The sequence below is a fragment of the Saimiri boliviensis genome, chromosome 2 (genome assembly GCF_048565385.1).
Source record: "Saimiri boliviensis isolate mSaiBol1 chromosome 2, mSaiBol1.pri, whole genome shotgun sequence".
NCBI classification, from domain to species: Eukaryota; Metazoa; Chordata; class Mammalia; order Primates; family Cebidae; genus Saimiri; species Saimiri boliviensis.
In genome coordinates this window covers 36,667,229-36,694,778 of record NC_133450.1, presented here as the reverse complement: position 1 = coordinate 36,694,778, position 27,550 = coordinate 36,667,229, and the positions used below count along the sequence as shown (strand labels likewise).

The 27,550-nt window shown below is 34.3% G+C and overlaps 1 protein-coding gene across 15 annotated transcripts in view; it reads left to right on the top strand.

Annotated features, from left to right (window-relative positions):
- GPHN (gephyrin) overlaps nucleotides 1-27,550 on the top strand; it is a 664,399-nt gene that overhangs the window by 530,721 nt on the left and 106,128 nt on the right. For all 15 annotated transcript variants that reach the window (XM_003924444.4, XM_010335175.3, XM_010335173.3 and 12 more), the window contains 2 exons: nucleotides 4,597-4,734; nucleotides 23,508-23,600. In XM_003924444.4, the coding sequence (XP_003924493.1) occupies nucleotides 4,597-4,734; nucleotides 23,508-23,600 (231 nt within the window). The remainder of the gene's footprint in view (nucleotides 1-4,596; nucleotides 4,735-23,507; nucleotides 23,601-27,550) is intronic.

Sequence of the window (27,550 nt, the reverse complement as noted above, 5' to 3'; positions counted from 1 at the left end):
GAAGACAATCCTAAGCAAAAAGAACAAAGCTGAAGGCATCACGCTACCCAACTTCAGACTCAACTACAAGGCTATGGTAACCAAAACATCATGGTAGTAGTACAAAAACAGACACATAAACCAATGGAACTGAGTATAGAACTCAAAAATAAGACTGCACATCTACAGCCATGTGATGTTCAACAAACCTGACAAAAACAAGCAATGGTGAAAGGATTTGCTGTTTAATAAATGGTCTGGGGAGAACCGGCTAGCCATATGCAGAAAATTGAAACTGAACACCTTTCTTACACCTTAAACAAAAGTTAACCTAAGATGAATTAAAGACTTAAATGTAAAACCCAAAACTAGAAAAACCCTAGAAGAAAATCTAGGCAATACCATTCAGGACATTGACATGGACAAAGATTTTATGACAAAATGTTAAAAGCAATTTAACAACAGCAAAAATTGACAAATGGGACCTAATTAAACTAAAGAGCTTCTGCATAGCAAAAGAAACTGTCATAAGAGTGAACAGACAAACTCAGAATGGCAGAAAATTTTTGAAATCTGTCCATCAGACAAAGGTCTGATACCCAGAATCTACAAGGAACTTCAACAAATTTAAAAGAAAAAAAATAACCCAATTTATAAGTGAGCAAAGGATGTGAACAGATACTTCTCAAACAAAGGCATGCATGCAGCCAACAAACATATGAAAAAAGCTCAACATCCCTGGTCATTAGAGAAATGTAAATCAAAACCACAATGAGATACCATCTCATGCCAATCAGAATGGTAATTATTAAAAGGTCAAGAAACAACAGATGCTGGCAAGGCTGTGGAGAAATAGGAACACTTTTACACTGTTGGTGGTTCAACCATTGTGGAAGACAGTGTGGTGATTCCTCAAAGACCTAGAACCAGAATTACCAGTTGATCCACCAATCCCAATACTGGGTATAAACCCAAAGGAATATAAATCATTATATTATAAAGATACATACACACATATGCTCACTGCAATACTATTTACAATAGCAAAGATGTGGAATCAACCCAGATGTCTATCAATGACAGACTGGATACACCATGAAATACTAAGCAACCATAAAAAGGAATGAGATCCTGTCTTTTGCAGTGACATGGAGGGAGTTGGAAGCCATTATCCTCAGTAAACTAACACAGGAACAGAAAACCAAACACTGTGTTCTCACTTATGTGGAAGCTGAACAATGAGAACACATGGACACATCGTGGGGGGCAACAGCACACACTGGGCCCTGTCAGGGGTTTTCAGGGAAGGAGAGCATCAGAAAGAATAGCTGGGCTTAATACCTAGGTAATGCGTTGATCTGTGCAGCAAACCACTATGACACAAGTTTTCCTGTGTAACAAACCTGCACATCCTGCACATGTATCCTGGAACATAGGATAGGACAGGACAGGACAACCAATCTGCAACTACCCTTTCTTTCTTCTTTTCTTCCTTCCTTTTTCTCTTTCTCTTTCTCTCCTTTCTCATAGGCTGTAATATTCTTCATAGCAGAGTATATTTTACTCTCAGTATCCCAAGTTCCTAAGTGTTCCTGGTTCATAAAGTGCACTCAGTAAATATTTGTTGAATGGATATGTGTATCACTGATCATCAGACTTGCTGTTTAATAAGAAAATGCCTATTACAAAGCACCATATTCAACAGATAAAATCTGTATAACTAAAAAATAGAATTTTCTTCTCAGAAACTAAACATATTTTTAAAAAACAGCTTTTGTAAGATTATATCCAATTCACACCTTAAAGTGCAGCTTATCACCAAAAAAAAAAAAAAAATCCGATCTGAGACTCATAAAGCTGAATAAAAAGCAGAAGCAGCAATCTCTGTCATTCTGCCTAGTTACACTGGTTGTGACAATGATTTATATATATATATTTGAATGACTAGGTCAATACCTCAATGAAAGTGAGTTATAAATAAATTTATATTTCAATTGTAAGTGAATGGTGAATCACATATAATCCTTTTTTAAGTGTTCACCCACAATTTGAATAGAAAATTCTATGTAGCACTAAATAATCTCCAAGGCTTGTCAAACTTTGAAAATTTTGTTATTTTGATTGACCATGAGAAGAAATGGCATATTAATAGTATAAGGAGCTTTATCTTTTTCTTAGGTGCCTATGACACTCATTAGTCTTGGAATGAAAACCCTTTGGGGTTGTGCCTTTAAGTCAATTCATTGAACATGTCTGGAGCAGCCACTGGGATTGGAGTAAAAGTGCTAAATTTAATAAGTTGCAATGACCAGAAACTCCCAATCTTCTGAAGGATACATGTAATCATTATAAAGTGGTTTAAAGAAATGTGAGCTTCTGTATCTCACATACTGAAGTCAGGAGGCAGGCATTCTAGGGTTTTTACAGCAGCTCTACATTGTCATCAGGGACTTGGACTCTTTTTCTTCTCATCTTTCTATACTTACTGTATGGGCTTGCATCTTCATAGTTCAAAAGTGGCTACAGCACCTCCCAGTCCCCAGTGTCAGCCCAGCTCTGCTGTAGCCATGTTCTAGGTAGAAAAAAGGTAGATGGGTAAAAGCATTTTTCTCTTAAGACTTTATCTTTTTATTTGTAAGAGGAAGCCTGCCCCAGGGACTTCTTCCTACCCCTGATTGGCCAGAATTATATCATACGGCCACTCCTACCCTCTTAAAGAGGGGATTGTGGATAGCAGTTAGGACAGCCAAGCAGCAGTATTTGCAGTTACTACTTTCTGTTAACTCTTTGGGATATAGACTTTTATGGCACCAAGGAAAAGGCCAAGTTATTTACATACAAAGACATAATACTCCAAGAAGTTCCTTCTTGTCATTAAATTATGCATTTTTTTATGTGCAGCTCCCACTCGGACAAATTATGCATTTGTTCAACAAATATTTATTTTTTGTTGGCTAAAATGTATCAGATACTGTTCTAGGTATTGGGGACAAAAACAGTAAACAAGAGAAAGTTGCTGTTCTCATAGAGCTTTATATTCTATTGAGAAGAGGAAGGCAATAAACATAAATATATACGTTTATATTTACATATTATATATGGTTATGAATATCCATATTATGGATGTACATGGGTATGTGTATAGCTATGAAGAAAAGAAAAGTAGGGTAAGGGAAATAAAGAGTGATGGTAGATATTATTCCGTATAGAGTGTTCAACAAAGTTCTCTCTTATGAAGTGATATTTGAACAGAGACCTGAAAGAAGTGATGGATAGATGGAGAAATGAGGGACTATCTGGGGAAGAATGGTTCAAGCAGAGGAAGCACAAAGTAAAAGACCCTGAGGAGAGATGAATTTGGCATGATCAAGTAAAAGAAAGGAACCAGTGTGACTAGAGCGCAGTAAACAAAGAGGGAATATTAGGAGGACAATGTGAGCTATGATATGTTGGGCCTTATAGGCTATAGAAGAGATTTTATTGTTAGGGATATGGAAAGTCATTAGAGGGCTATGAGCAGAGATTAGCACAATTCAGTGATTCAAGAATCATTTTAACTGCTGTGTGTAGAATAAATTGAAGTAGGACAAGGATAGAAGCAAAGAGACCAGTTAGGATGCTATTCAATTTTTCAGGAAATTAATGGTGGTTCCAACTATTGTAATAGTACTGGAAGTGATGAGTAATGAGCAGTTGCAAGATATATTTCAAAGACTGTTTAAATATACACAAGAATCAAGGATCCTGCAAGGTTCTAGCTTAATAACTGGAAGAATGGAGTTGCTATTTACTGAAATAGAAACTGCAAGAGAATAAGACATTGTATGGGTGGAATTGGAGGATGGGGAATTAAGAGTTTGTTTCTGGACATTTTAGGTTTGAGTTGCTGGTTACACATCCAAATGCATGTTGGATGATATAAAAATGTAGAATTAAGGGTAGAGTTGAGATTGGAGATATAAAATTGGTAGTTTTAATGTATGCATTATTTGAATGCTTTGGGACTAAGTATGGTCACCTGTGGAGTCAATAGCTAAATAATAATCTTTCTCCATGACTTTTTTCAGAGGAGAGAAAATTTCCTATAATATCCTAAATAAATTGATGTTTGGGATCTTCATTTTACTAACTGATGCAATAAGTATTCAAAGTTTAGGATAGTGGTTGATGACATGAATTCTGAAGCCAAAACCTACCTAGGATTGAATCTTAGCTCTTCTGTTACTAGCTCTGTGATTTAGGAAATGATACATAATTTCTCTAAGCCTCTCTTTACTCGTCTATAAATAAGAATAATTATGGTGCCTCACCATAAGGTTGTTGTGAGTATTAATTAGTTAATTTAGTACAGTGTCTTGACACATAGGAAGCTCTCAAAAAAGATTCGCCAATGTCATCATTAAATTTCACTAAGTTTTGACACATGATATAACATTGATAACTTGATTTAATGTTCAACAGAGCAGGCTATATTTTGGATGCAGGAGAAACAGTTTCTCACCTGCTAATCTTCATTTGGGGACATTTAAAATTTGGAATTGTGATATTTATAAGTCATTGCCACTTTTCAATCAGTGTTACAGCATCATATTCTCAGTTGATTATCTTACTGTTTAGGTCACAGTGCTGTCGATATCACCAAGGTGGCTAGAAGACATCGCATGTCTCCTTTTCCTCTGACATCTATGGACAAAGCCTTTATCACAGTCCTGGAGATGACCCCGGTGCTTGGGACAGAAATCATCAATTACCGAGGTACTATTATGTTTGACCATTGCCCTTTCTTTTCTTCATTTTTTTCCAAATAAGATTAATGTAACATTAATGCACAGTTTCCCTGAAAAAGAAGGATTATTAACCATTATCACAGTTATCATCATTCTTTTGCTTATTTCTACTCAATAAGAAAATGGCTAAAGACCATAAAATTGCCTTTTCATTTAAAAATGGAAGAAAATCAGCTGTGTTTCTGCTGTCTATCAAAATATCAATACTGCAAACTAAAGAAAGGGTTCTCACTGAGTGGGGGAAATAGTTAACTCTGAGTCTATCTGATGTATTTTCTGTCAGATATGGGAGACAACTAATGTGTCTTGTAATCATCTTTTCTGTTTGGAAAACATGTGTTTAAATTTAAAAAAAAAAAAGAAATTAATTTATCCATGCATTACTAAGAAAATAGAAAGGTAGCATTTCCCAGTATTTCGTTTTTTGATGACTTTCATTTCTAAAAATTCAGCACAGGAGTTGTATCTAGGCATCCAGTCCCAGAAGACCAGGATACTGAGAACTTCTAGCCAATAAAGCTTGTGGTTTCTTCGCAACATCAAGAAAAGAAGTTATGCTTAGTGCAATCTGAATAAAATATAGTTTCTTAATTTGTTATGTAGAAAGAAACAACACAACAGAATTAATTTTATAAATAAAAAACTTTATAGAACCATAAAACATTCAAACTACAATGAACAGTAGAGAGCAAAAACACCCTAATTTTTCTGCAAGGAAACTCAAACTCAGAATAGCAGAAAAAGAAGAGGATTAAAGTCTCAAGATTTACATTCTTCCTCTTACTACATAATTGTGCTCTTCTTCCAGCATTAAGTTATAAAAAAATAATGGCGGCTAACATAATGGTGCCAGATTTTAGTTCTTTTGTCTGTGTTCCCACGTAGACAAGAATTGTTTTTATACAGTTTGCCCTTATTCTACATCTTAGCCTCACATTATTTTAGATATGCATATCGTTAGGCTTAAACCATGTGTTTTTGTTTTACTCCTCATTAAAGGAAAGACTAGAAAACTCACTAGAGGAGGGGATTAGTCCGGAATTAACTGATTTCAGAAAAATTTTAATGGAGTCATTTTGTTCATTATTAAATGTATAATATTGAGATATTTCTTGACATCAGCAGAAACCAAGACATTTACAGAAAATATGAATGTAAGCCTAAGTTATAAAAATTAATACTTTACCTATTATAAAAATAAATTAATCATCCCTGATTTTTCATAATTTCAGAGGAGCTCCCTTAACATTAGTCCTTAGAAAAATCTCACCACATATTCCAAGTCACATTTAGAGAGACATTCTAGTTTAAAAAAAAAAAAAAAAAACATTTTGGAAATTGCCATTTCATTTTCCCTCTAGGAAAAAATGCCGTCAGATGTATTCTCTTTTCCCTTCATGTGCTTGTTTCCCCTTCATTTATTCATCAAATTAGTTGTCACTTGTAAGTGAGCAGATTCTTCATAGATGGTAACTTTTTGTCAAGTGTTTACACCTATGATGATGAAAAGTAATAATGAGGTTTGCATTGAACCTTTGAGTTGGATCAAATTCAATTTTTTATGTAAAAGGGTATTATAATTAGACCCCTATATATTTTGATTTGGTGTTTAGAAAACATCATGTATAGAAACATAATTTACTTTGTTCAACAAATATTTATTAAACATCAGCTAAATGTTAGATACTATGTTAAGTCCTGTATATGCAAAGATGAATAAAAATAAAACTCCTGCCCCATGGATTTCATAGCCTAGTGTAGAAGAGATAGGTAAATTCATGTGGTACTTGTCTCCTTTAATTGGTTCCTTTACAGGCTTGCCTTCCTTTGTCAAATCCTTGAAAAGCTTTCTTTCAGTTTTTTTTCTTTGGCTCTTTCCATATTTTGTCCATTGACTTCAGATGGCCTCATGCAGGCTAGTAGTTTCAGATAGCATCTGTAAAGTGAATTTTAAATCTGTTTCATTGCCAGCACTTGTCCAAGCTCCAAACTCATATCATATTCTTTTTTTTTTTTTTTTTTTTTGAGACAGAGTCTCACTCTGTCACCAAGCTAGAGTACAGTGGCGTGATCTCGGCTCACTGCAACCTCCTCCTCTTGGGTTCAAGTGATTATCTTGCCTCAGCCTTCTGAGTAGCTGGGACTACAGGTGTGTGCCACCATGCCCGACTATTTTTTGTATTTTTAGTAGAGACGGGGTTTCACCATGTTGGCCAGATGGTCTCTATCTCTTGACTTTGTGATCCACCCACCTTAGCCTCCCAAAGTGCTGGGATTATAGGCCTGAGCCACCGCACCTGGCCCCAAACGCATATTCTAAATGTATTATGTATCTGCTACTAGTAAATGTAACATAACAAATACTAAACTTACTTTCTCTACCTCTGCAATACTTGTTTTTCTACATCCTCTTAACTCTGTCCCTTGTTCTGCATTCCTTCTGTTATTGTTTTAGTTTAGATCTTTATTATTAAGTTCCTGAACTATTCTAACAGGCTCTCCTCCCCCTATTCAAATCTTCCAATCCATTCTCCAATTTGATGCCAAAGTAATCTGTTATTAACACTTCCTATATACAACTCTTCAGCAATTTTCCCATAACCTCAAGATAAAATTCAAACTCCTTGACATGTCATAAAAGGCCCTTTATAATCTGATTTCTTCTAATTTTTTTGTTTCTTATCTTACCTCCTTATCATCAGAACTTGCTTCTCCCTAAACCTAACATGACAATTCTTACTTCTTATTCTCTCTTACTCTAAGCCTTTCATATATATCTTTTTTTTTTTTAAGAGATTAGGTCTCACTATGTTGCCCAGACTGGGCTTGAACTCTCGGTCTCAAGCGATCCTCTTGCCTTGGTCTCCCAAAGTACTAGTATTACAGGTATAAGCCACCATGCCTGGCCCCTTTGTTTATATAGTTTTTGCTTGGAAAAACTTTATCTTACTTCTCTATATATTAACTACTGCTAACTACCACATATTCTTTAAGATCAAGCTTAAGATGCTTCTCTTTTATAAAGTATTTTCTGATGTCTGCTTCTCCCTTTTCCCTTGCTGGGTTAAACATGTCCTTTCTTTGTGTTTCCATAGCACCTTGTTCATATGTTTTATGAGACAACTGAGTGACATATTTGTTCACTGTTAATTTTAAATGCCCTAATAAATAACATGGACATAAAAAAAGCAGAGTGCTGTAATTGTGAGTCATCGTAAATTGAATTGCCATAAGTCAAATAAGGCCTAGAAAAAAGAAGAGAAGTTCATTCTTACTATGCTTTAGAATATTTTCTTTGCCAAGTACATTTGCGTTTTACTGAGCAAACCCTCATAGTTGGTTTTGATTTGAGCTAGATGCCCCTCTAAACTATTTAATTTCATTCATTAATCACTGAGTAGGAAAAGGTATTCGGGGGGAACCAAAAGGCCTTCACATTCTATGAAATTACAAATATTTTGCCTCTGCAAACACTCACACCTACAATTGTAGAAGCCCTTAGAGGAAAGCCAATGTTTAGTAACGAAAGTCTAGGACCAACTGAATCTAAGAATGTATATGAAGCTGTGACATCTCTCAAATGACTTTTTGTATGTCTAAGAAGGTTCAAAAATAATCCCAGAAAACTAAAGACTTAATGTGTAGATAAAATGCTTAAAGTGATTGTTGTGAAGGTCACAGACCATAGTGAAATCTATGAAGGAATTTCAGAGTATATAGTACATGAAATACTTTGTATATGATAGTAAGAGGGTAACTTGTGATCAAACAGTCTCTCTTATTTAAAAAGAGAAGTATTATACCAAAGAGGTATAATAAGAGAAATAGTTATTGTTACAACTACTAGAACCCAGGATCCTTAACTCCCAGTCTGGTATTCATTTCACTATAGCATACTACATCTCAAATCAATGTAAAAATTATTCTTACAAAGCAAGTGCCTAGAAGCATTTGCATATATAAGGTGTTTTCTATTTGTTTATCTATTTTGACTACAGATGAATTTTCTATTGTCTCTGATCTGTCTTTTAGCATATTACTATTTTCAGCTCCTATCTGCCAGCAAGGCTTTTAAGGAACAAGTATTCCACTGATAGCCATTCTTGGCATAACCATGGATGATAACATTTGTAAGACTACGATTTGTGATTCATTTTCTTTATTTGTAAAATGCATGATATGAATAAATTACAGCTTCACACTTGGTACAGTATCAACTGCTATAAGGCAGATTAAAATATTCTGGCACCTTTCCCTGAAATTCCCAGTCTTTTTCAGTACACAATGGAAAAACTAGATTTTTTTTTTTAATAGAAAGGATTTTGCTCTCTTGGGAATTTTATTTTAGAGTATAAGCTCTACGCTTTTTTAAGATTATATGATTAAAGACTTCAGTGTCGACCTAGGTTTTTTGTTTTTCCACTTTAGCAGTTCTAGTCAAGAAACCTTTAAGCTTTGCTGTTGGAATTAAGTTTGGAACAGTGAAGTATCTCTTTTAGAATACTGCCCACAGCACAAAGGCACATGTTCCCGTCTATGACTTCTAGCTAGTTAGCTGCCTGAACCTAGGCAGTTATCTTAAGCTGAGATTCACTGCCCTTTAGAAGAAATTCTGAAGCTCTTGATTCCAAGCAGTAGGAAGTCCTTACCAAGGTCATACTGGGAGTTCATTAACTCTTCCTGATGGTTCAGAGGCTGTCAGAGAATAAGGAAAAAGGAAATAAGATATACTAGAAGGAACTTTATCATCAAACACTCTTTGGCTCTTTTACTTGCTCTACCTTGTACTAGCCAAGTGACCCTGGACAAGCTACTTAACCTTTCTGGGTCTTATCTCCCTCCTATGCAAAATGTAAATAATGTCTACCCAATATAGGGTTATTGTAGGAAACTATTAAAGGATATAATATACATATAAGTAATTTCATTTTCACTAGCCTGCTTTTTTTGGAATTTAGCAACTGATTCGCATTCCTCTGTTCTCCCAACATGAGGATTCTAAGGTTATAGCCCTGAGATAAGCACTTGTAAATTACAGAGTCAAAGCTAAAATTGGCTCAGCTCCATTTGTTGGCCCATATCTGGATCCTGTATGCATTTTGATATAATCAAATTTCAGTTCCACCCACCCAGGTCATTCAGTAATACATCGCTTTCCATTAGAAAATTTAATTAAACAGAAGTTTTTATGTTATTTTTTATTTTTGCTCTTCTCTGATTGAGCTGTACAAAATTGAAGCAAAGAATTGAGATAGCTCTTCAGATATTTCAAGAGAAAGCATATATTTTTATTATCCAAATTACTGCCTTCATTTTCTACCTTCAGTCTAGTAAGGTCTTCACCTAGAATGATTCTACTTGCAAAGGGATATTGGTCTGTACTGGCATTTGCTGTCTATTTTTTAATTTTTCCATGAATGTGGCCTCTTCAACTCATTCATAATTCCCTTCAGGTATTCATATCTCTTTAGACTCATCATTCCATGAACTTCATTACACTGCTAAATTATGCACATCTCATTATATTCTTCTACTTCTGCATCTTATTACATCATTACCTTTATACTCCCTTCATTCTTCAAAATGTACATTTTACTAAATTCCTCAATATATTTTTGTGACGCGTGTGTGTGTGTGTGTGTGTGTGTGTATGTGTGTGTATAATCACAACTTGTAAGTAATCATGGTATTGTTATATTCAAAAATTATATTACCAGTCAGCATTCTGTACGTGTGCTTTCAGGTGCTTTTTTTCCCCGGTATTGAGGGTCCCACTTGTGTGCTTTTACCACAGTACTTATTAAGCCTTCTTGTTTAGGAGAGTTATTTTTATAATGATGTAATTGAATAAAATTACTTATTCACACAGAAATCAGGCCTATAACTTTGGCCTAATTGCCTTATGTTGCAATCGGGTGGACTAATTTTCCTTTTTCACACTTCCTTCAGTGCATACCACTATATATGTCCCTGTATGTTATTTTACTTTTAAAAAAAGTATATTATAAATTAAAAAGTAGAAAAATAAAATTTAAAATTAAAGCATATTACAAATGTATCTCTTTCAGCAATTTTAGTAGAAAATAATACTTAATCCAAAAAATAAGGGGGTTTAATTTTTTCAATAGGATTTTTAAAGTTAATTTACACAGCTTTTATTGACTATATCTGTGGTTAAAATAGGGTACAGTCTTTAGATGTCATTCTTAATATTTCCATTATTTTCCCATAATATTGAAAATATTAATATTTCCATTATTTTTCCATTGGAGCACCTAGTGCTGCAAGAATTACCTTTTGACTGTTTTCTCAAGTAAAGACTTTGCAACTCTTACCAGGCCCTTATGTTTTCACATTTTCTATATACGTGTCTTATTTGCTATAGTTATTAAGCAATTTTAAAATTCTGTATCTGTTTTGAAGTTCTTTAGTCTATAGAATTACATAGAGATTCAGAATGTATGCAGTGGAAAAAAAAAGTTTCAGTTAAAATGGAAAGAAAATAGAAATTTTGTCAGAAGGAATGATATAAAAATACCTTATTCCAGTAAAGAAGGGTCCCCAGTTTGTTTAGAAATTGTAACTCATCCCTGTCTATTCCTAGGGTTTTATTGGTGGAATTATGAAAATTGCTGAAAGTGATAAGAGATAAACTTAAGTGACCATAAGGATTTGCCAGTACCAGCAGGGTCATTTTTTAGTTTGAATTGATTCACTTTTCTATTAATGCACCCAGTGTTGCAAGAATTACCTTTTTAACTGTTTTCTCAAGCAAAGACTTTGCAACTCTTAGCAGGCCATTAGCTCACCCCAAGCAGCAGTGGATAAGTATCAGGGAACCCCAGTTCTTTCCTTTATTTATGAAACAAAAACGTAAGAAGAAAATCAGAGACACAAAGATTCGAATCAATAATACTGTTTGTTATGTGTCTGAATGTGTATAAGAATGTAACTTATTTGCAATAAGTTTTTAAACTTTAACTCAATTTTTCCCAAAATGGAATTTATTGACTATTGTCTACAATCTTGTTTTCAGTTTCTATAAACTTCTCTTCAGCAGAATCCCAGTCTCCTTGGTTAACTTCCTAAAAACAAAAAATATGAACCATTAGTATATTATCATTTGGATGTAACAGTGAATGATTTGGTAATACTGTTGCAACCCTGTGACTATAATGCCTTGCTAATTTCCTTACTTTGATTTTAGCAATATGGAAAAAAGCCACCAGTATTTCTTCAAAGTCAGTATCATAGTTGGCATATTGGTATGTATTTCTTCTTACATCCCAACTAGGAACTTTGTTTCTTCATACATTTTATTTTATTTTTTATTTTATAAAATATTTCCTACATGTAAACTTTGTTTTTTTTTTTTTTTGTTTGTTAATGGCAACAGTAATATCCTAACACAGGACCAATCATTGTTGGAAAAGTTAGGAATTATTTTTAGAATACTAAGATCCATGGTTTACAAAGAAAGGGAATATGGTTCAAAATTATAGAAACTATGGCAAGAAAATATTTTTTTCCTGTGGAGCCTGTGGCTAGTAGGACAATGACTGAGAGATTACCATTAAAGAAGAATTTAAATTATTCAAACTACAGAGTTAACATTTTCTTTGTTTGCACAAAATTCTGACCAACAAATTTACCCACTGAATTTAAGTGCTACCCACTTATCAGTGACATCCTACTCATTTGACCAGGGTGTGGCAAAGTTTTCATCATTAAGTACTGAAAAGAGTGGGCACTTGCTCTCAATTGAAGCATTTTCTGTGACCTCAAGGACATTTTAGATACTTTTAAAAATTATCTTCCCTAAAAAAAAAAAAAACCTTTTTCATTTTAATTAGGTTAAATGCTTTTTATATTTACACAGTTATTTTAAAAGCTTAATATTTTATACATAGAAATGAATATGTGTAACACAGATGGAAGTTATAGTGATAAAATAAACATGAAACACCAACCCAACTTAATAACTAATTCATTACCAATTCCATTGCATGTTTTTTTTAACTATTAAATCATGGCTTAATCGTTTCTAGTAATCATAACATTTGTATTTATTCCAAACTCTATAACCTTACATAAAGCTTATTTTATTTTATGACATAAGAACTGTAATGGTTTCCCTTACTCATCACATTGCCAGATAATGAGCATCCTTAGATGGAAAAAAGTGCACAATGTTTTTGAAAGTGCACCACACAATAGCACTTCGAAGAAGCTATGTATTTTATAAGCATAGGAATTTTAGTATATTATTCCATTAACCCAACTTCTGGAATAACTAGATTAATGAATGTACTGGTTTTCAACAAAGGAGATCCTAACCCCTAAATCATTCAGTCTTTTTCACTCTATAGATATATAAAGCCTGTAATACATAAGCATGACCTATAGTACACCTAAATTTTGTCTAGGTGGTCTTTCAAATAAAGATGTGAGGAATAAATTATACTGGAACATCCTTGAGGGCACTCTCCATGTTAAATGTTTATTTTAGTTTCTCATAAATAGCCATGAAACTTTATGAATGTTATATAAGCATATCTCACATTATTGACTTTGCAGATACTCCTTTTTTTCTTTTTAAACAAATTGAAGGTTTGTGGCAGTCCTACATTGAGCAAGTCTCTTGGCACCATTTTTCAAACAACATGTATTTCTTCATGTCTCTTGTCACATTTTAGTAATTCTCACAATATTTCACACTTCGTTATTTTTGTATCTCTTATGGTGATCTGTAGTCAGTGATCTTTGTTTTTACTACTGTCATTATTCAGGGGCACCACAAATCTCACCCATATAAGACAGCAGACTTAATTGATAATTGATAAATCTGTTAATTCTGACTGTTCTACCAATCAGCTGTTCCCCTTTCTCCCTATCCTTGGACCTCCCTATTCTTTGAGACACAACAATATTGAAAGTAGGCCATTTAATAACTCTACAACGGCCTCTTAAGTATTCAAGTGAAAGGAAAAGTTGCTTGTCTCCCACTTTAAATCAAAAGCTGGAAATTATTAAGCTCAGAGAGGAAGGCATGTCAAAAGCCAAGAGAGCCAGAAACCTAGGCTGCTGGTGTTACAGCAAAGTTGTCAATGCAAAGGAAAAGGTCTTTAAGGAAATTAAAAGTTCAGTAGACTAACATTCCCTTAAACCAAAGCCTAACCCAGAACCAGGCCCTAACTCTCTTCAATTCTATGAAGGTTGAGAGAGGTGAAATTCTATGGGAAAAAGGTTTGAAGCTAGCAGAGACTGGCTTATGAACTTTAAGGAAAGAATACATCTCCATAATATAAAAATGGAAGGTGAAGCAGCAAGTGCTCATGTAGAAGCAGCAGCAAGTTTTCCAGATCTGTCTAAGATCATTGATGAAGGTGACTATACTAAGCAACATATTTTCAATGTAGATGAAACAGTCTTATATATTAGAAGAAGATGCCCTCTAGGACTTTCATTGCTAGAGAGGAAAAGTTAATTCCTGTCTTCAGAACTTTATAGGACAGGCTGATTCTCTTGATAAGGGCTAAGTTGAAGCCAGTACTTATTGACCATTCTGAAAATCCTACGACCTTTAAGAATTACACTAAATCTTCCCTTCCTATGTTCTATAAGGACAAAGTTTGGATGATAGTACATCTTTTTGCAGCATGGTTTACTGAATATGTTAAGTATATTGAGACATATTATTCAGACAAAAAGATTTTTTTCAAAATATAACTGTTATAACTAGTCATCCAAGTGCTCTGATTGGGATGTACAAGGAAATTAATGTTGTTTTCATGTCTGCTAATACAACATCCACTCTGTAGTCCATAGATCAAGGAGTAATTTCAACATTCAGGTATTATTTAAGACATACATTTTGTAAGGCTACATTTGCCATAGATAGTGGATAATGGATCTGGGCAAAGTAATTGAAACCTTCTGGAAAGGATTCACCATTCTAGATGTCATTAAGACCATTTGTGATTCATGGAAGAAGGTCAAAATATCAACATGGACAGGAGTTGAGAAGTTGATTCCAACCTTCATGGATGACTTTAAGGAGTTCAACGCTTCAGTGGAGTAGGTAACTGCAGATGTCGTCAAAATAGCATGAGAACTAGAATTAGAGATGGAGACTGAAGATGTAACTGAATTGCTGCAATCTCATGATGAAACTTGAACAGATGAGTAATTACTTTCTATGGATGAGTAAAGAAAGGGGCTTCTTAAGATGGAATCTACTGATAAAAATGCCATGGACATTGTTAGAATGACAATAGAGGATTTAGAATATTACATAAACTTAGTTGATAAAGTAGCAGCAGGGTTCGAGAGGATTGACTCCAGTTTTCAAAGAAGTTCTACTGTGGATTAAATGCTGTCAAACAGCATTGCATGCTACAGAGATATCTTTCATGAAGGAAAGAGTCAATCAGCATAGCAAACTTCATTATTGTCTTATTTTAAGAAATTGCCAGAGCCACCCCAGCCACAAACAACCATCACCCAGATCAGTCAGCAGCCATCAACATGGAGGCAAGACCCTCCACCAGCAAAAACATTACAACTTGCTGAAGACTCAGATAATTATTAGCAATTTTTTTTAGCAATAAAGTATTTTTTAAATTAAGGTATATACATTGTTATTTTCACATAATACTATTGTACACTTAATAGACTACAGAATAGTGTACAAATAACTCTTATATGCACTGGGAAACCAAAAAATTTGTGTGAATCACTATATTGCAATACCCAGCTTATTGCAGTAGTCTTGAACTAACCCTGCAATATCTCTAAAGTATCCCTTAATTCACTTTAAAGTTTTTTTAATGATTTAAAGACTCAAATCTGCACGTGCTTCACCTTTCTGAGTAACTCTCTTAATCCCTTGGCCTTAGTTAGTATTGTTCCTACTGATGGTCATTTAAGCGGAGTATTTTAAGATTGCCTTTTCAATTCTTTTGGTGAGCACAGTGAATAGTTGATGTGTGAAAAAAGATCTTTCAATAACCTCTCACGTGGATTAATTATAATGGTGGCCTTTAAATATTACAGCATCAATGCTGTTACAATGGGCATGAGTAAACCTTTGAGGAATTTATAATCAATAACAGATGGATTTATGTCCACATTTTGTATTTGGAATTCTTCAGTAGTATCTTTTCCTTTCAACATTCTACTATCTACCACACTCTTTCTCTACTCTTCGTTCATACAAATGATAGATAGTGGCTAGCCAAAGTGATTACAAGCAATCAATTTCCTGGGCCACTGAACTTAAAGCTCTCCCTTAACTTTCTAAAATGCCTCTTAGAGCTAACTACATGGGAACTTTATAACTGTGGGATTATTTTGATAAGTGACTTTGAGAAATCAGAATGCTTTCTACTCCTATATCCATCTTAACTTAGAAAGAAGGGAGTATAGACAGTCCCTGACTTATGATGGTTTGACTTATGGTTTTCCAACAACTTAGACAGCAAGAGGAGAGTATAGAAAGTCCCTGACTTATAATAGTTGGACTTATGGTTTTTTGACTTACAATTGTGTAAAACCACAATTTCAACATACTTCAAATTTACATTTTGATATTTTTCTGGGCTGTTGATATGTAGTACTTGACATAGTCAACACTTTATAAAATAGGCGATTCTGTCCAACTGGATGTTAATGTAAGCATTTTGAGCACATGTAAGGTAGGCAAAGCTAAGCTATGATGTTCACTATGTTAGTTGTATTTGAGTGCATTTTGTAGTTGCCATGTTTTCAACTTAACATGGGTGCATCAGGATATAACCTCATTGTAAATCAAGAAACATCTGTATTATCTGTGTCAGAATAAATGCCCAGCCAAACAAATTAACTTTTTAACTTTCCCCTTTAGATAATATATTTGAGCCCAATGCTCACAAATCATACTAAACTTTAGACATAGTTCCCTTTCTTTATTTTTCTTGTGTGTATGTCCATTGTCAGACATTTGAATCGGTAAAGACTTTTTCTGAAGATACCTGTAGGCCAGTCATCTCAGTTTTAAAAAGCTACTATTCCAATTAGTGGGGAATTCATTAATCACTCTTACCATATGGAAAACTTAATTTTATATGTATCCTACTAACAACATAAAAAGACGATCTTTTTTGATCCAACCAGGCTGCCACTATTCTCATAGCACAAGTAAGCCTGACACACAAAACAATGTATCAGCCAGTCCTTTTCCACTTCCTGTCTACCGCTGGAGATCACTTAATTGTATATATGGTGCAGGGTGCCCAGTGATACATAGCCTTGCCTTTAAGATTTCTGATACTCTGTATAATCCAGAAATATGCATATTTCAAATATTTGTTTATGGTCTTCATCCAATTGAAGACATTATTTTACAGAATTTATACAATACAGTGTGTGGAGGAAAGTAGAACAGAATGAACATTATTAACTCAGACCATGAAAGCAGGACCATAGCTTCTTGGCACAAAGCCTAACCTTCAGCAAAATGAAATGCTAACAGCAGTCTGTGAAAAGCTGCAAACTCCTACCGTCAAATGTTCCTAAGCAAGCCTATTAGGTATATTAATCATCTATTGGGAAAACCATCTTTTGCTTGTTATAATGGGGCTCTTCCTGGAATGGGGCAACTGGTAAAAGGAAATTTTGATCATGTTTTTCTGAAATTACATTTTTCAGTAAGTCCTTTGGCTCCCATTGCTTCAGCTGCTCACTGCTATTTCTCTACCAAATGTTAAAACATTATCATAATATCCAAGTGAGAAGTTACTGCTTCCTTGTTCCCATTTAAGTTTGAAGACTTAGGATACCTTTCTAAAATCACAAGCACAAGGTTTATCCAACACTAATGCTTAGGTTCTATCTATGCACAAAGGGAAGGAATGGATTAACATCTACCTAAGTATCTATACATATGCAAGAGAGACAGTCCCATGTGGTAAAGTAATTTGCAGCACTATTATATACTCTTTATATTCCATATGGATCATCTGATCTAACATTGAATGAACTCTAATATTGACAGGTTAGAAAAACTAGAAAATTGTTTAGGCCTAAACTCTAATAAGAGATGTGGATGTAGCCGCTTATATAGCAGAGAGGTATATCTGGCATTTATTCCTTATTCCTTCAGTTCTTTTGTATCTGCTGCTGACTAGGAGCCCTTATTAGTTTCCACTTGATTGCCTATTTCTCTCCAGATTTTTTTTTTCCCTTCCCTTAAGCTCTCATGCCAAAATGTGAGGTCATGCATGCTTTTCTCTTTGGAGAGACTTTAATCTTTGCTGACAAGTTAACTTTATACCAACTCCCAATTCAAGACTAATCCAGTAGGGATCTGATTTACCTTAAATATAGCAACCCCTGTATATAGTATGAATTCAAAATAAAAAGCTGGCCAGTTATATATATTGTAAATTTCATGTTAATAATATTAACAAAAGACCAGATGGTATGTATATGTGTGCTATAAATATGACTTTTCTAAATATAATCACTTACAGAGATGAAATATTCTTCTTTAAGAAAACTCTTATACTTAGAACAGAAAATCAAACACCACATGTTCTCACTCATAGGCAGGTGTTGAACGATGAGAACACATGGACACAGAGAGGGGAGCATCACACACTTGGTCTGTTATGGGGGAATAGGGGAGGTTGGGAGGGATAACATGGGGAGAAATGCCAGATATAGGATGGAGGCAGCAAACCACATTGCCATATAGGTACCTATGCAACAATCCTGCATGTTCTGCACATGTACCCTAGAACCTAAAGTGCAATTTTATATATATATATATATAGATAGATAGATATATAAACTCTTGTACTTGCCTTTTAAAAAACTTTATCAAGATATAATTCAATAATTCATATATTATACAATTCAAAGTGTTTATTGCTTTTGGAATATTCAGACATGTGTAGCCATCACTACAATTTTAGAGCTTTTTCATTAACTCAGAAAGAATGCCTATCCCTTTTAGCAATCATCCGCCTATCCCCTCATCTCCACATCCAGGCCTAAATAACTCACTAGTCTACTTAGAATCATATAATACATGGTCTTTTGTAACTGGCATCTTCCACTTAGCTTAATATTTTCAAGATTCATCCATGTTATAGCATGTATCAGTAATTCATTCTTTTTTTGTTGTCGTGGTAAAAACACAACAACAAAATGTATCATCTTAACTGTTTTTAAGTTCAGTAATAGTAAGTATATTCATATTGTTGTGAAACAGATCTTCAGAATTTTTTCTACTTGCAAATTCAAAACTCTGTATCTGTTAAATAACTCTTCTTTTACACCTCCCTCTAGCACCTGATGACTATCATTCTACTTTTTTTCTACTAATTTGACTACTTTAATTGTTTATTCATTCATCTATTGAACATTTGAGTTGCTTCCACATCTTGTCTATTGTGAATATGGTTTCTATGAACATGGGTGTGCAAATATCTCTTCGAGACCTGCATTTAATTATTTTGAATACATATTCAGAAGTGGGGTTGCTGAAATCATATGGTAGTTCTATTTTTAATTTTTTGAGGAACTTTCATACTATTTTACAAGTGATTACACCATTTTATAACCCCACCAGCAGTGTGCAAGGGTTTCAGTTTCCCTTATTTATACCAAAACTTTTCTGGGTTTTTTGATGGTAGTGTAAGGTGATGTTGTCATTGTGATTTTCACTTTCATTTTTCTGACAATTATTGATGTTGAGCATCTTTTTATATTCTTGTTGGCTATTTGTATAGCATCTTTGGGAAAATGACTATTCAAGTCTTTTTTTAATTTTAAATTCATGTGATTTGATTTTTGTTGAGTCGTAAGAGCTCATTATGTATTATTATATTATTATTATATATTTTCACAGATTATTAGGGAACAGGTGGTGCTTGGTTATATGAGTAAGTTCTTTAGTGGTGATTTGTGAGATTTTGGTGCACCCATAGCCCAAGTAGTATACACTGTACTCAATTTGTATTCTTTCATCCCTCACCCCCTCCCACCGTTTTCCTCCAAGACCCCAAAGTCCATTGTATCATTCTTATGCCTTTGCCTCTTCATGGCTTAGCTCTCACTTATAAATGAGAACATACAATGTTTGGTTTTCCATTCCTGAGTTACTTTACTTAAAATAATGGTCTCCAATTCCATCCAGGTTGCTGCAAATGCCATTATTTTGTTCCTTTTATGGCTGAATAGTATTCCATGTTGTATATACCACAATTTCTTTGTCTACTCATTGATTGCTGGGCATTTGGGCTGATGGTGCCCATATTTTTGCAATATTTTTGCAGTCACAAATTATGCTACTATAAACATGCATGTGCAGGTATTTTTTGTGTACACGGACTTCTTTTCCTCTGCTTAGACATCCAGTAGTGGGACTGCTGGATCAAATAGTAGTTCTGCTTTTAGTTCTTTAAGGAACCTGCACCCTGTATTCCATAGTGGTTGTACAGGTTTACATTCCCACCAGCAGCGTAAAAGTGTTCCCTTTTCACTACATCCTCACCAACATCTATTATTTTTTTATTTTTTGATTATGGCCGTTCTTGCAAGAGTAAGGTGGTATGACATTGCGGTTTTGATTTGCATATCCCTAATCATTGGTGATGTTGAGCATTTTTTCATGTTTGTTGGCTGTTTGTATATTTTCTTTTGAGAATTGTCTATTCATGTCCTTAGCCCATTTTTTGATGGGATTATTTGTTTTTTCTTGCTAATTTGCTTGAGTTCCTTGTAGATTCTGGATATTAGTCCTTAGTCAGCTGTGTAAACTGTGAAGATTTTCTCCCACTCTATGGGTTGTCTGTTTACTCTGCTGATTGTTTCTTTTGCTGTGCAGAAACTTTTTAGATTAATTAAGTCCCACCTATTTATCAATGTTTTTGTTGCATTTGCTTTTGGGTTCTTGGTCATGAAGTCTTTGCCTAAGCCAATGTCTAGAAGGGTTTTTCCAATGTTATCTTCTAGAATTTTTATAGTTTCAGTTCTTACACTTAAGTCCTTGATTCATCTTGAGTTGATTTTTGTGTAAGGTGAGAGATGAGGATCCAGTTTCATTCTACATGTGACTTGCAAATTATCCCAACAGTATTTGTTGAATAGGGTGTCCTTTCCCCACTTTATGTTTTTGTTTGATTTGTCAAAGATCAGTTGGCTGTAAGTATTTGGGTTTATTTCTCAGTTCTCTATTCTCTTCCATTGGTCTGTGTGCCTGTTTTTATACCAGTACCATGTTGTTTTAGTGACTATGGCCTTATAGTGTAGTTTGAAGTCAAACTATATAGTATGATGCCTCCAGATATGTTCTTTTTGCTTAGTCTTCCTTTGGCTATGTGGGCTCATTGTTGGTTTCATATGAACTTTAGGATTGTCTTTTCTAGTTCTCTGAAGAATGATGGTAGTATTTTTATGTAAATTACATTGAATTTATAGATTTCTTTTGGCAGTGTGGTCATTTTCACAATATTGATTCTACCCATCCGTGAGCATGGGATGTGTTTCTATTTGTTTGTGTCCTGTTATTTATTTCAGTAGTGTTTTGTAGTTTTCCTTGTAGAGGTATATAGCGTAATTATAAGGGTCCAATTTTATTCATTTGCATTTGGGTATCTGATTTTCCAGCAACATTTGTTGAAGAGACTGTCCTTTCCCCATTAAGTGGTCTTGGCACCCTTATCAAACACCATTTGACTGTACACATAAGGTTTTATTTCTAAGTTCTCTATTCTATTCCATTATCTATATATCTGTTTATGCCAATACCATACTGTTTTGAATACTATGGCTTCATAATATGTTTTCAAATCAGGAAATATGATTCCTCCAACTTCGTTCTTTTCCACAGTTGTTTTAGCTATTTGGAGTCCCTTGAGATTCCATATGAATTTTGGGGTGAGCTTTTCTATTTTTATAAAAAATGTCCTTGAGATTTTGATAGGGATTGTACTGAATTCGTAGATTGCTTTGGGTAGTGTGGACATTAACAATATGAACATAGGCTGTCTTTCCATTTACTTGTCTCTGTTATTTCTTTCAGCAATGTTTAGTAGTTTTCAGAAATATATCATTTCTTTTTATGGCTATGTAATCTTTCATTGTATAGATATGCTTCAGTTTGTTCATTCGTCAGTTGATGGATATTTTGGTTTCCATCTTCTGGCTATTATGAAAAATGCTGTTAAAAATAATTATGTTCAAGGTTTTGTGTGGCATTTGTTTTCACTTCTTTTCAATTTGCCCTTGCTTTTTAAGAAGAATTGAATTTAAATAAAAGTAAAGACTGCTCTGGAAGTCCAAGATAGAAAAACACATTTTGAGTAAGATATGTATTTGTTGCTTTGAGTAGACAGAAAGGAAATAAAAAGTGCAATTCTTTTCCAAAGCTTGAGGAACCACACACACCAACATAACTCTTACACATCAATTTTGCAAACAGATGCTAACTGATTGATGGTATTTGGATCTGTGCCCCCCGCCTCCAAATCTCATGTTGAAATGTAGCTCCCAGTGCTAGAGGTGGGGCCTGGTGGGAGATTACTGGAACATGCGTGTGGTTTCTCCTGGTTTCTTTTCTTTTCTTTTTTTTTTTTTTTTTTTTTAAACTTTCTCTTAAGAAAAAAAAACTTGCCGGGCGCGGTGGCTCAAGCCTGTAATCCCAGCACTTTGGGAGGCCGAGGCGGGTGGATCACGAGGTCGAGAGATCGAGACCATCCTGGTCAACATGGTGAAACCCCGTCTCTACTAAAAGTGCAAAAAACTAGCTGGGCATGGTGGCACGTGCCTGTAATCCCAGCTACTCAGGAGACTGAGGCAGGAGAATTGCCTGAGCCCAGGAGGCGGAGGTTGCTGTGAGCCGAGATCGCACCATTGCACTCCAGCCTGGGTAACAAGGGCGAAACTCCGTCTCAAAAAAAAAAAAAAAGAAAAAAGAAAAAAAAAAAAACTTTAGGATTAAAAAATGATGCGTTAATTGTAGAAAACATAGAAATTTTTGGAAAGTGGAGCAAAGGGAATAAAAATTATAAATCTAACATTCTTAAGTAATAAATGCTTTATATTTTCATGTATGGTTTTTTTCTTCTTTTTCTGTTGATATGTACACATATATCTTAATATAGTTAAGACTATATACTGCATGTTTGACTTTGCATGTTGTAAAAATATATATCATAGGAATTTTCCTATGTCAATGAATAGTCTTTATAAATATTTAGCCTGCATAATATTTCATCTTAAGAATATATCATTTTTATTTAAATACCTATATTGTTGATAGTTTGGTTTCTTTCCATTTTTTTCTGTTGTATGCAACTCTGAAATAAACATGTACAGAAACATTTATCCATTTTCCTAGGATAGATTTGTAGAAGTGAAACTACTAGATGAATGGGTATGAAAATGTTTAAAGTTGGCTTTCCTTTGGGTTATTAAAGGATTAGTGACATATTAACTGAACACATCTTTGATTACTGTTTAGCACCTCATATTCAGATAATCTCTGCAAGCACTGCTGTGAATTGACTGGATGTAATCTTTTATTTCAGGCACCAGAATGCTTCTCTTCTTTCTATCTCCTATTTCTTGGGACAGAAATCAGGAGGTCTGACTGATTTCTGTGTCAGACAAGTACTCATGCCCATCTTGTTTATGACTGCCTGCTTACCCTATTGCTCTCGGTATTTACATTTTCTTTCTTTTGTCTTCCTTCAGATGGAATGGGACGAGTCCTTGCTCAAGATGTATATGCAAAAGACAATTTACCCCCCTTCCCAGCATCAGTAAAAGATGGCTATGCTGTCCGAGGTAAATATTTTGGTTGTCTTAAACATAATCAGACTCACAGTATATTTTTTTTTCAGATTTTTGGCGCAGCCCAAGCACCCAGTAACAGTTAGATTTGTTTTCCCATGGTTGTCAGAATAACTTCATTCACAGGTAACCATGTTAATCTGCACCTGTATATTTTCTGGTACAATCTTGATTAAAAGTTTTCAGTTAAAGAAAAGTTACATAAAAACTTTTTAAATTTTTTTATTTTTAATATTTGTGGATACATGGTATATATATTTATAGGAGTGCATGAAATATTTAGATACAGGCATATAACGCATAATAATCATATCAGGTTAAATTTGGAATCCATTACATTAAGTGTTTATCCTTTGTGTTACTGAAATTCTTGCTAACAAATATACATGTAGGAATAAAATGAAAACACTGTACTTCAGTTTATTCTTTCAGTTCCTACATGTGCCAGACAGCATACATTCTTGATCTGGAAGTTTTCCAAATGATTTCTAGTTGAAACATCTATATGGTCTAAGAAAAAAGAGCAGATTCCCAACACAAGGATAAAGTTGAGATGGTCTGTTCTGCTTTCAACTCAAACATCGGTATAGGGCTTCATGAAAAGCAGAAATAAGGGAAACCTCTAATTCTCTGGAAGATGCCATATTTCAAAGTTCTGGAGCCCCAACAGCTCACTAGTATTTAAAAGCAAATACTTAATAGCATGTTTCTGCCTAAATTCCAATCTAAGAACCCAAAATGAAAATTCAACTGAATTGCTCAGAAACTGTTGTTGATTTTTTTGGTTTTGTTTTGTTTTTCCACGTACAGAATGATGTTTTAAAATATGTAGTATACATTGTAGAATGGCTCAGTTTAGCTAATTAACACATACGTTACCTCACATACTTATTTTTGTGGTGAGACTTAAAATCTACTCTTAGTGATTTTCAAACTATGATACATTGTTATTATGATATTAGTTATTAATTCAAGGTTGATATCATTGAAGAAACATGTTTAAAAAACATTTTTGGCTGGGCACAGTGGCTCACACCTGTAATCCCAGCACTTTGGGAGGCCGAAGTGGGCGGATCATAAGGTCAGGAGTTCAAAACCAGTCTGACCAATACGGTGAAACCCTGTCTCTACTAAAAATACAAAAATTAGCCAGGCATGGTGGCGTGTGCCTGTAGTCCCAGCTACTTGAGAGGCTGAGGCAGGAGAATCGTTTGAACCTAGGAGGCAGAGGTTGCAATGAGCCAAGATGACATCACTGTACTCCAGCCTAGACGACAGAGCGAGATTCCATCTCAAAAAAAAAAAAAATTGTCCAGTTTATCAGAGCTGTTAAGCATGCCAATTCCTTTTTAATGGTCAGTTACGAAGTCTCTTACTTGGTTTCGGTTTTGGTTTTTTTAAACTACATTTAGCCATGAAAATACAGGTTAGGTATCCCTAATTCAAATATCCAGAATTTGAAGTACTCCAAAATCTGAAATTTTTTGCATGTTGACATGGCACCACAAGTAGAGAATTTCATATTTGACCTTATGGGAAGAATCACAGTAAAAACACACTCAAAGTTTTGTCTAGAAAAATTAGTTAAAACATTGTATAAAATTACCTACCTTTTGGCTATGTGTATAGGATATATATGAAACATAAATTAATTTGTGTTTAGACTTGGGTCTCATCCTTAAGATATCTTATTATGTATATGCAGATATTCCAAAATCTGAAAAACATCAAGATCCAAAATACTTCTGGTCCCAAGCATTTCATATAAGGGATGATCAACCTGTAATTTTCTTTTTCTTATAATTAAATATATCATTAATCTCCCCTGTGTGCCATCATCATCTCTTAGTAGTTATCTTTTTATGTTGAAGACAGCATAGCAAATGGTTAAGGTTACAGGCTTTGAGCAAAGTTCTCGTGATAAGTGTTTTAGTACCAGTTCCATCTGTAACTTTGAGCAAATCACTTAAATTTTTGAGCCTCAGTTTTCTTATCTTTAAAATTATGATAATTACAACAATACTTACTCCAGCAGGTTGTTGAAAGGATTAGATGAGGTTGTAGAAAGCCTTAGTAAAGTACCTGGCACACATTAAAAAAAAAAAAGAAAAAGAAAAAGAACACCTGATAATTGTTGTTTAAAATATTTAATGATAGTAACTATTGTTATCACTATTATTATTATTATGAACACATTTTCTTAAACCATCTCTGAAAAAGGGATAACATTTGAATTGGTACTCTGATTTTCTGTATAAATAAAATGTTAGAGAGATTGAGCTTATGTTGTTTTTTTTTTTCACTTCTGCTAGTGTATTCTTTCTCATGACAATTATCTTGGATTCAGCTCATTCAGCTTGATCTCACTAGATTAGAATACTTCTGAAATTGTCAAAGCCAGAATATAAATACCAAATTCCCAAAGGTTCCTATGGTTTTTCCATTCAAGTTGATTTCTTCTACAGTGTTGATTAGAATAAATATTGTCCAGACAGAAAATTATTCTATTCTTGTGATAGCTTCACTGGCTCTTCTAGATTCTGGTTTTCTTCTTTTCCAACACCGTTGTCTTGAAATAGTGTCTTATTGCCCATATAAAAAGTAAATTGTTTTGATCTAATAATTTGTAGTCATACAAGATGACTATAAAATAACAAAGAATTCTTACTTCGAGAGTAGAGCAAACATCTACAGCAGATGAAATACCAGAAACAAAGAAATCTGTTTTTTATAATCTTTTTAATATAAAGTGGGAGAGGGTGAGGAAATAAATTAAGGCAGAATTATTCCCAAACAGAATATTGTTCTATGATTTTTACATGAGCTGCAGAAGCTCAATTAAAAAAAAAAAAAGGTGGGGGGTTGCTGTTAGCTTTTCTTGTTGCCAAAGAGAGCAAAGCCCCTTTGAACTTTGCTGACACTGTACAACCAATCAAAAAATTTTTATGTAAAATTATCATTTAGTATCCTATTTATGCTTTTGTTTTGGAGTTGTTTGTTTTCTTTGTTGTTGTTGTTGTTGTTGTTACTTCACAAAAAAAAAAAAAATGTAAAATGGCATCTCAGACTGTAAACAGTCCAAGACATTATCTACCATGCAACTGATTCACATTGTTTCTTTCTTGCCAAAGGTTGCTAGTTCTTCAAGTTACGTAGCATCTGAGAGAGACATAAGAGATAGCCATCATGTAGATGGTTAAATCTCGAAATAGGAATGGTTAATATGTCTGTGTGTACCATATGAACATCATAATTAAAGAAGCAAAAGTCTCCTGTAGACAAGTGGCATAGTCTTATAACTATGCCAGATTTTCCTGTTGATACCTCCTCACCTTTGTCTGTAATTTAGGAAGGTACACTCTACGAATCCTAAAAGTTACTTTTACCATATTTAGTAATTAAAGTGATTTTCATTTCTTTAAAGGTAAATGTATTCATTAGTCTCTTTTATGTTATAAATACCACCCTCAGGCAGTGTTTTGGTAAAGAATATCCTTGAGGCCAATTATTGTGGCTCTCTGCCACTCTCCTTTGAGTACCTCCTTCTCTCTACCCCTGTCTTCTTTACTCTGGTTCCTTTCTCCCTGCTCCCTTGATTCTCCCCATTTTCTTCTCCTCTGCCTTTGCCTTAGGCCTTCCAGTAATAACCAGTGGCACTCGTGAGCATTGCTAACCCTCTAGGTGTAAAGATGTTGCTAACTTGCTCTGGATCACTAAGCATTAGCCAGTATCCTTCAGAAATATGTGGGATGAAACTCCAAACCAGTTGGAGGATCACTTGCTTTAAGGTATGTGAGTTCAAAAATCAAGACAGTAATAAAATGACTAAGGAAATAAATAGAAACAGCTCAAAATAAAACATTAAGAAAGAACAGAATGTAAAGAAGGCAGGAATCAAGTGATGACAATATAAAATAATAGGAAGACCTGTAAATCTAAAACTG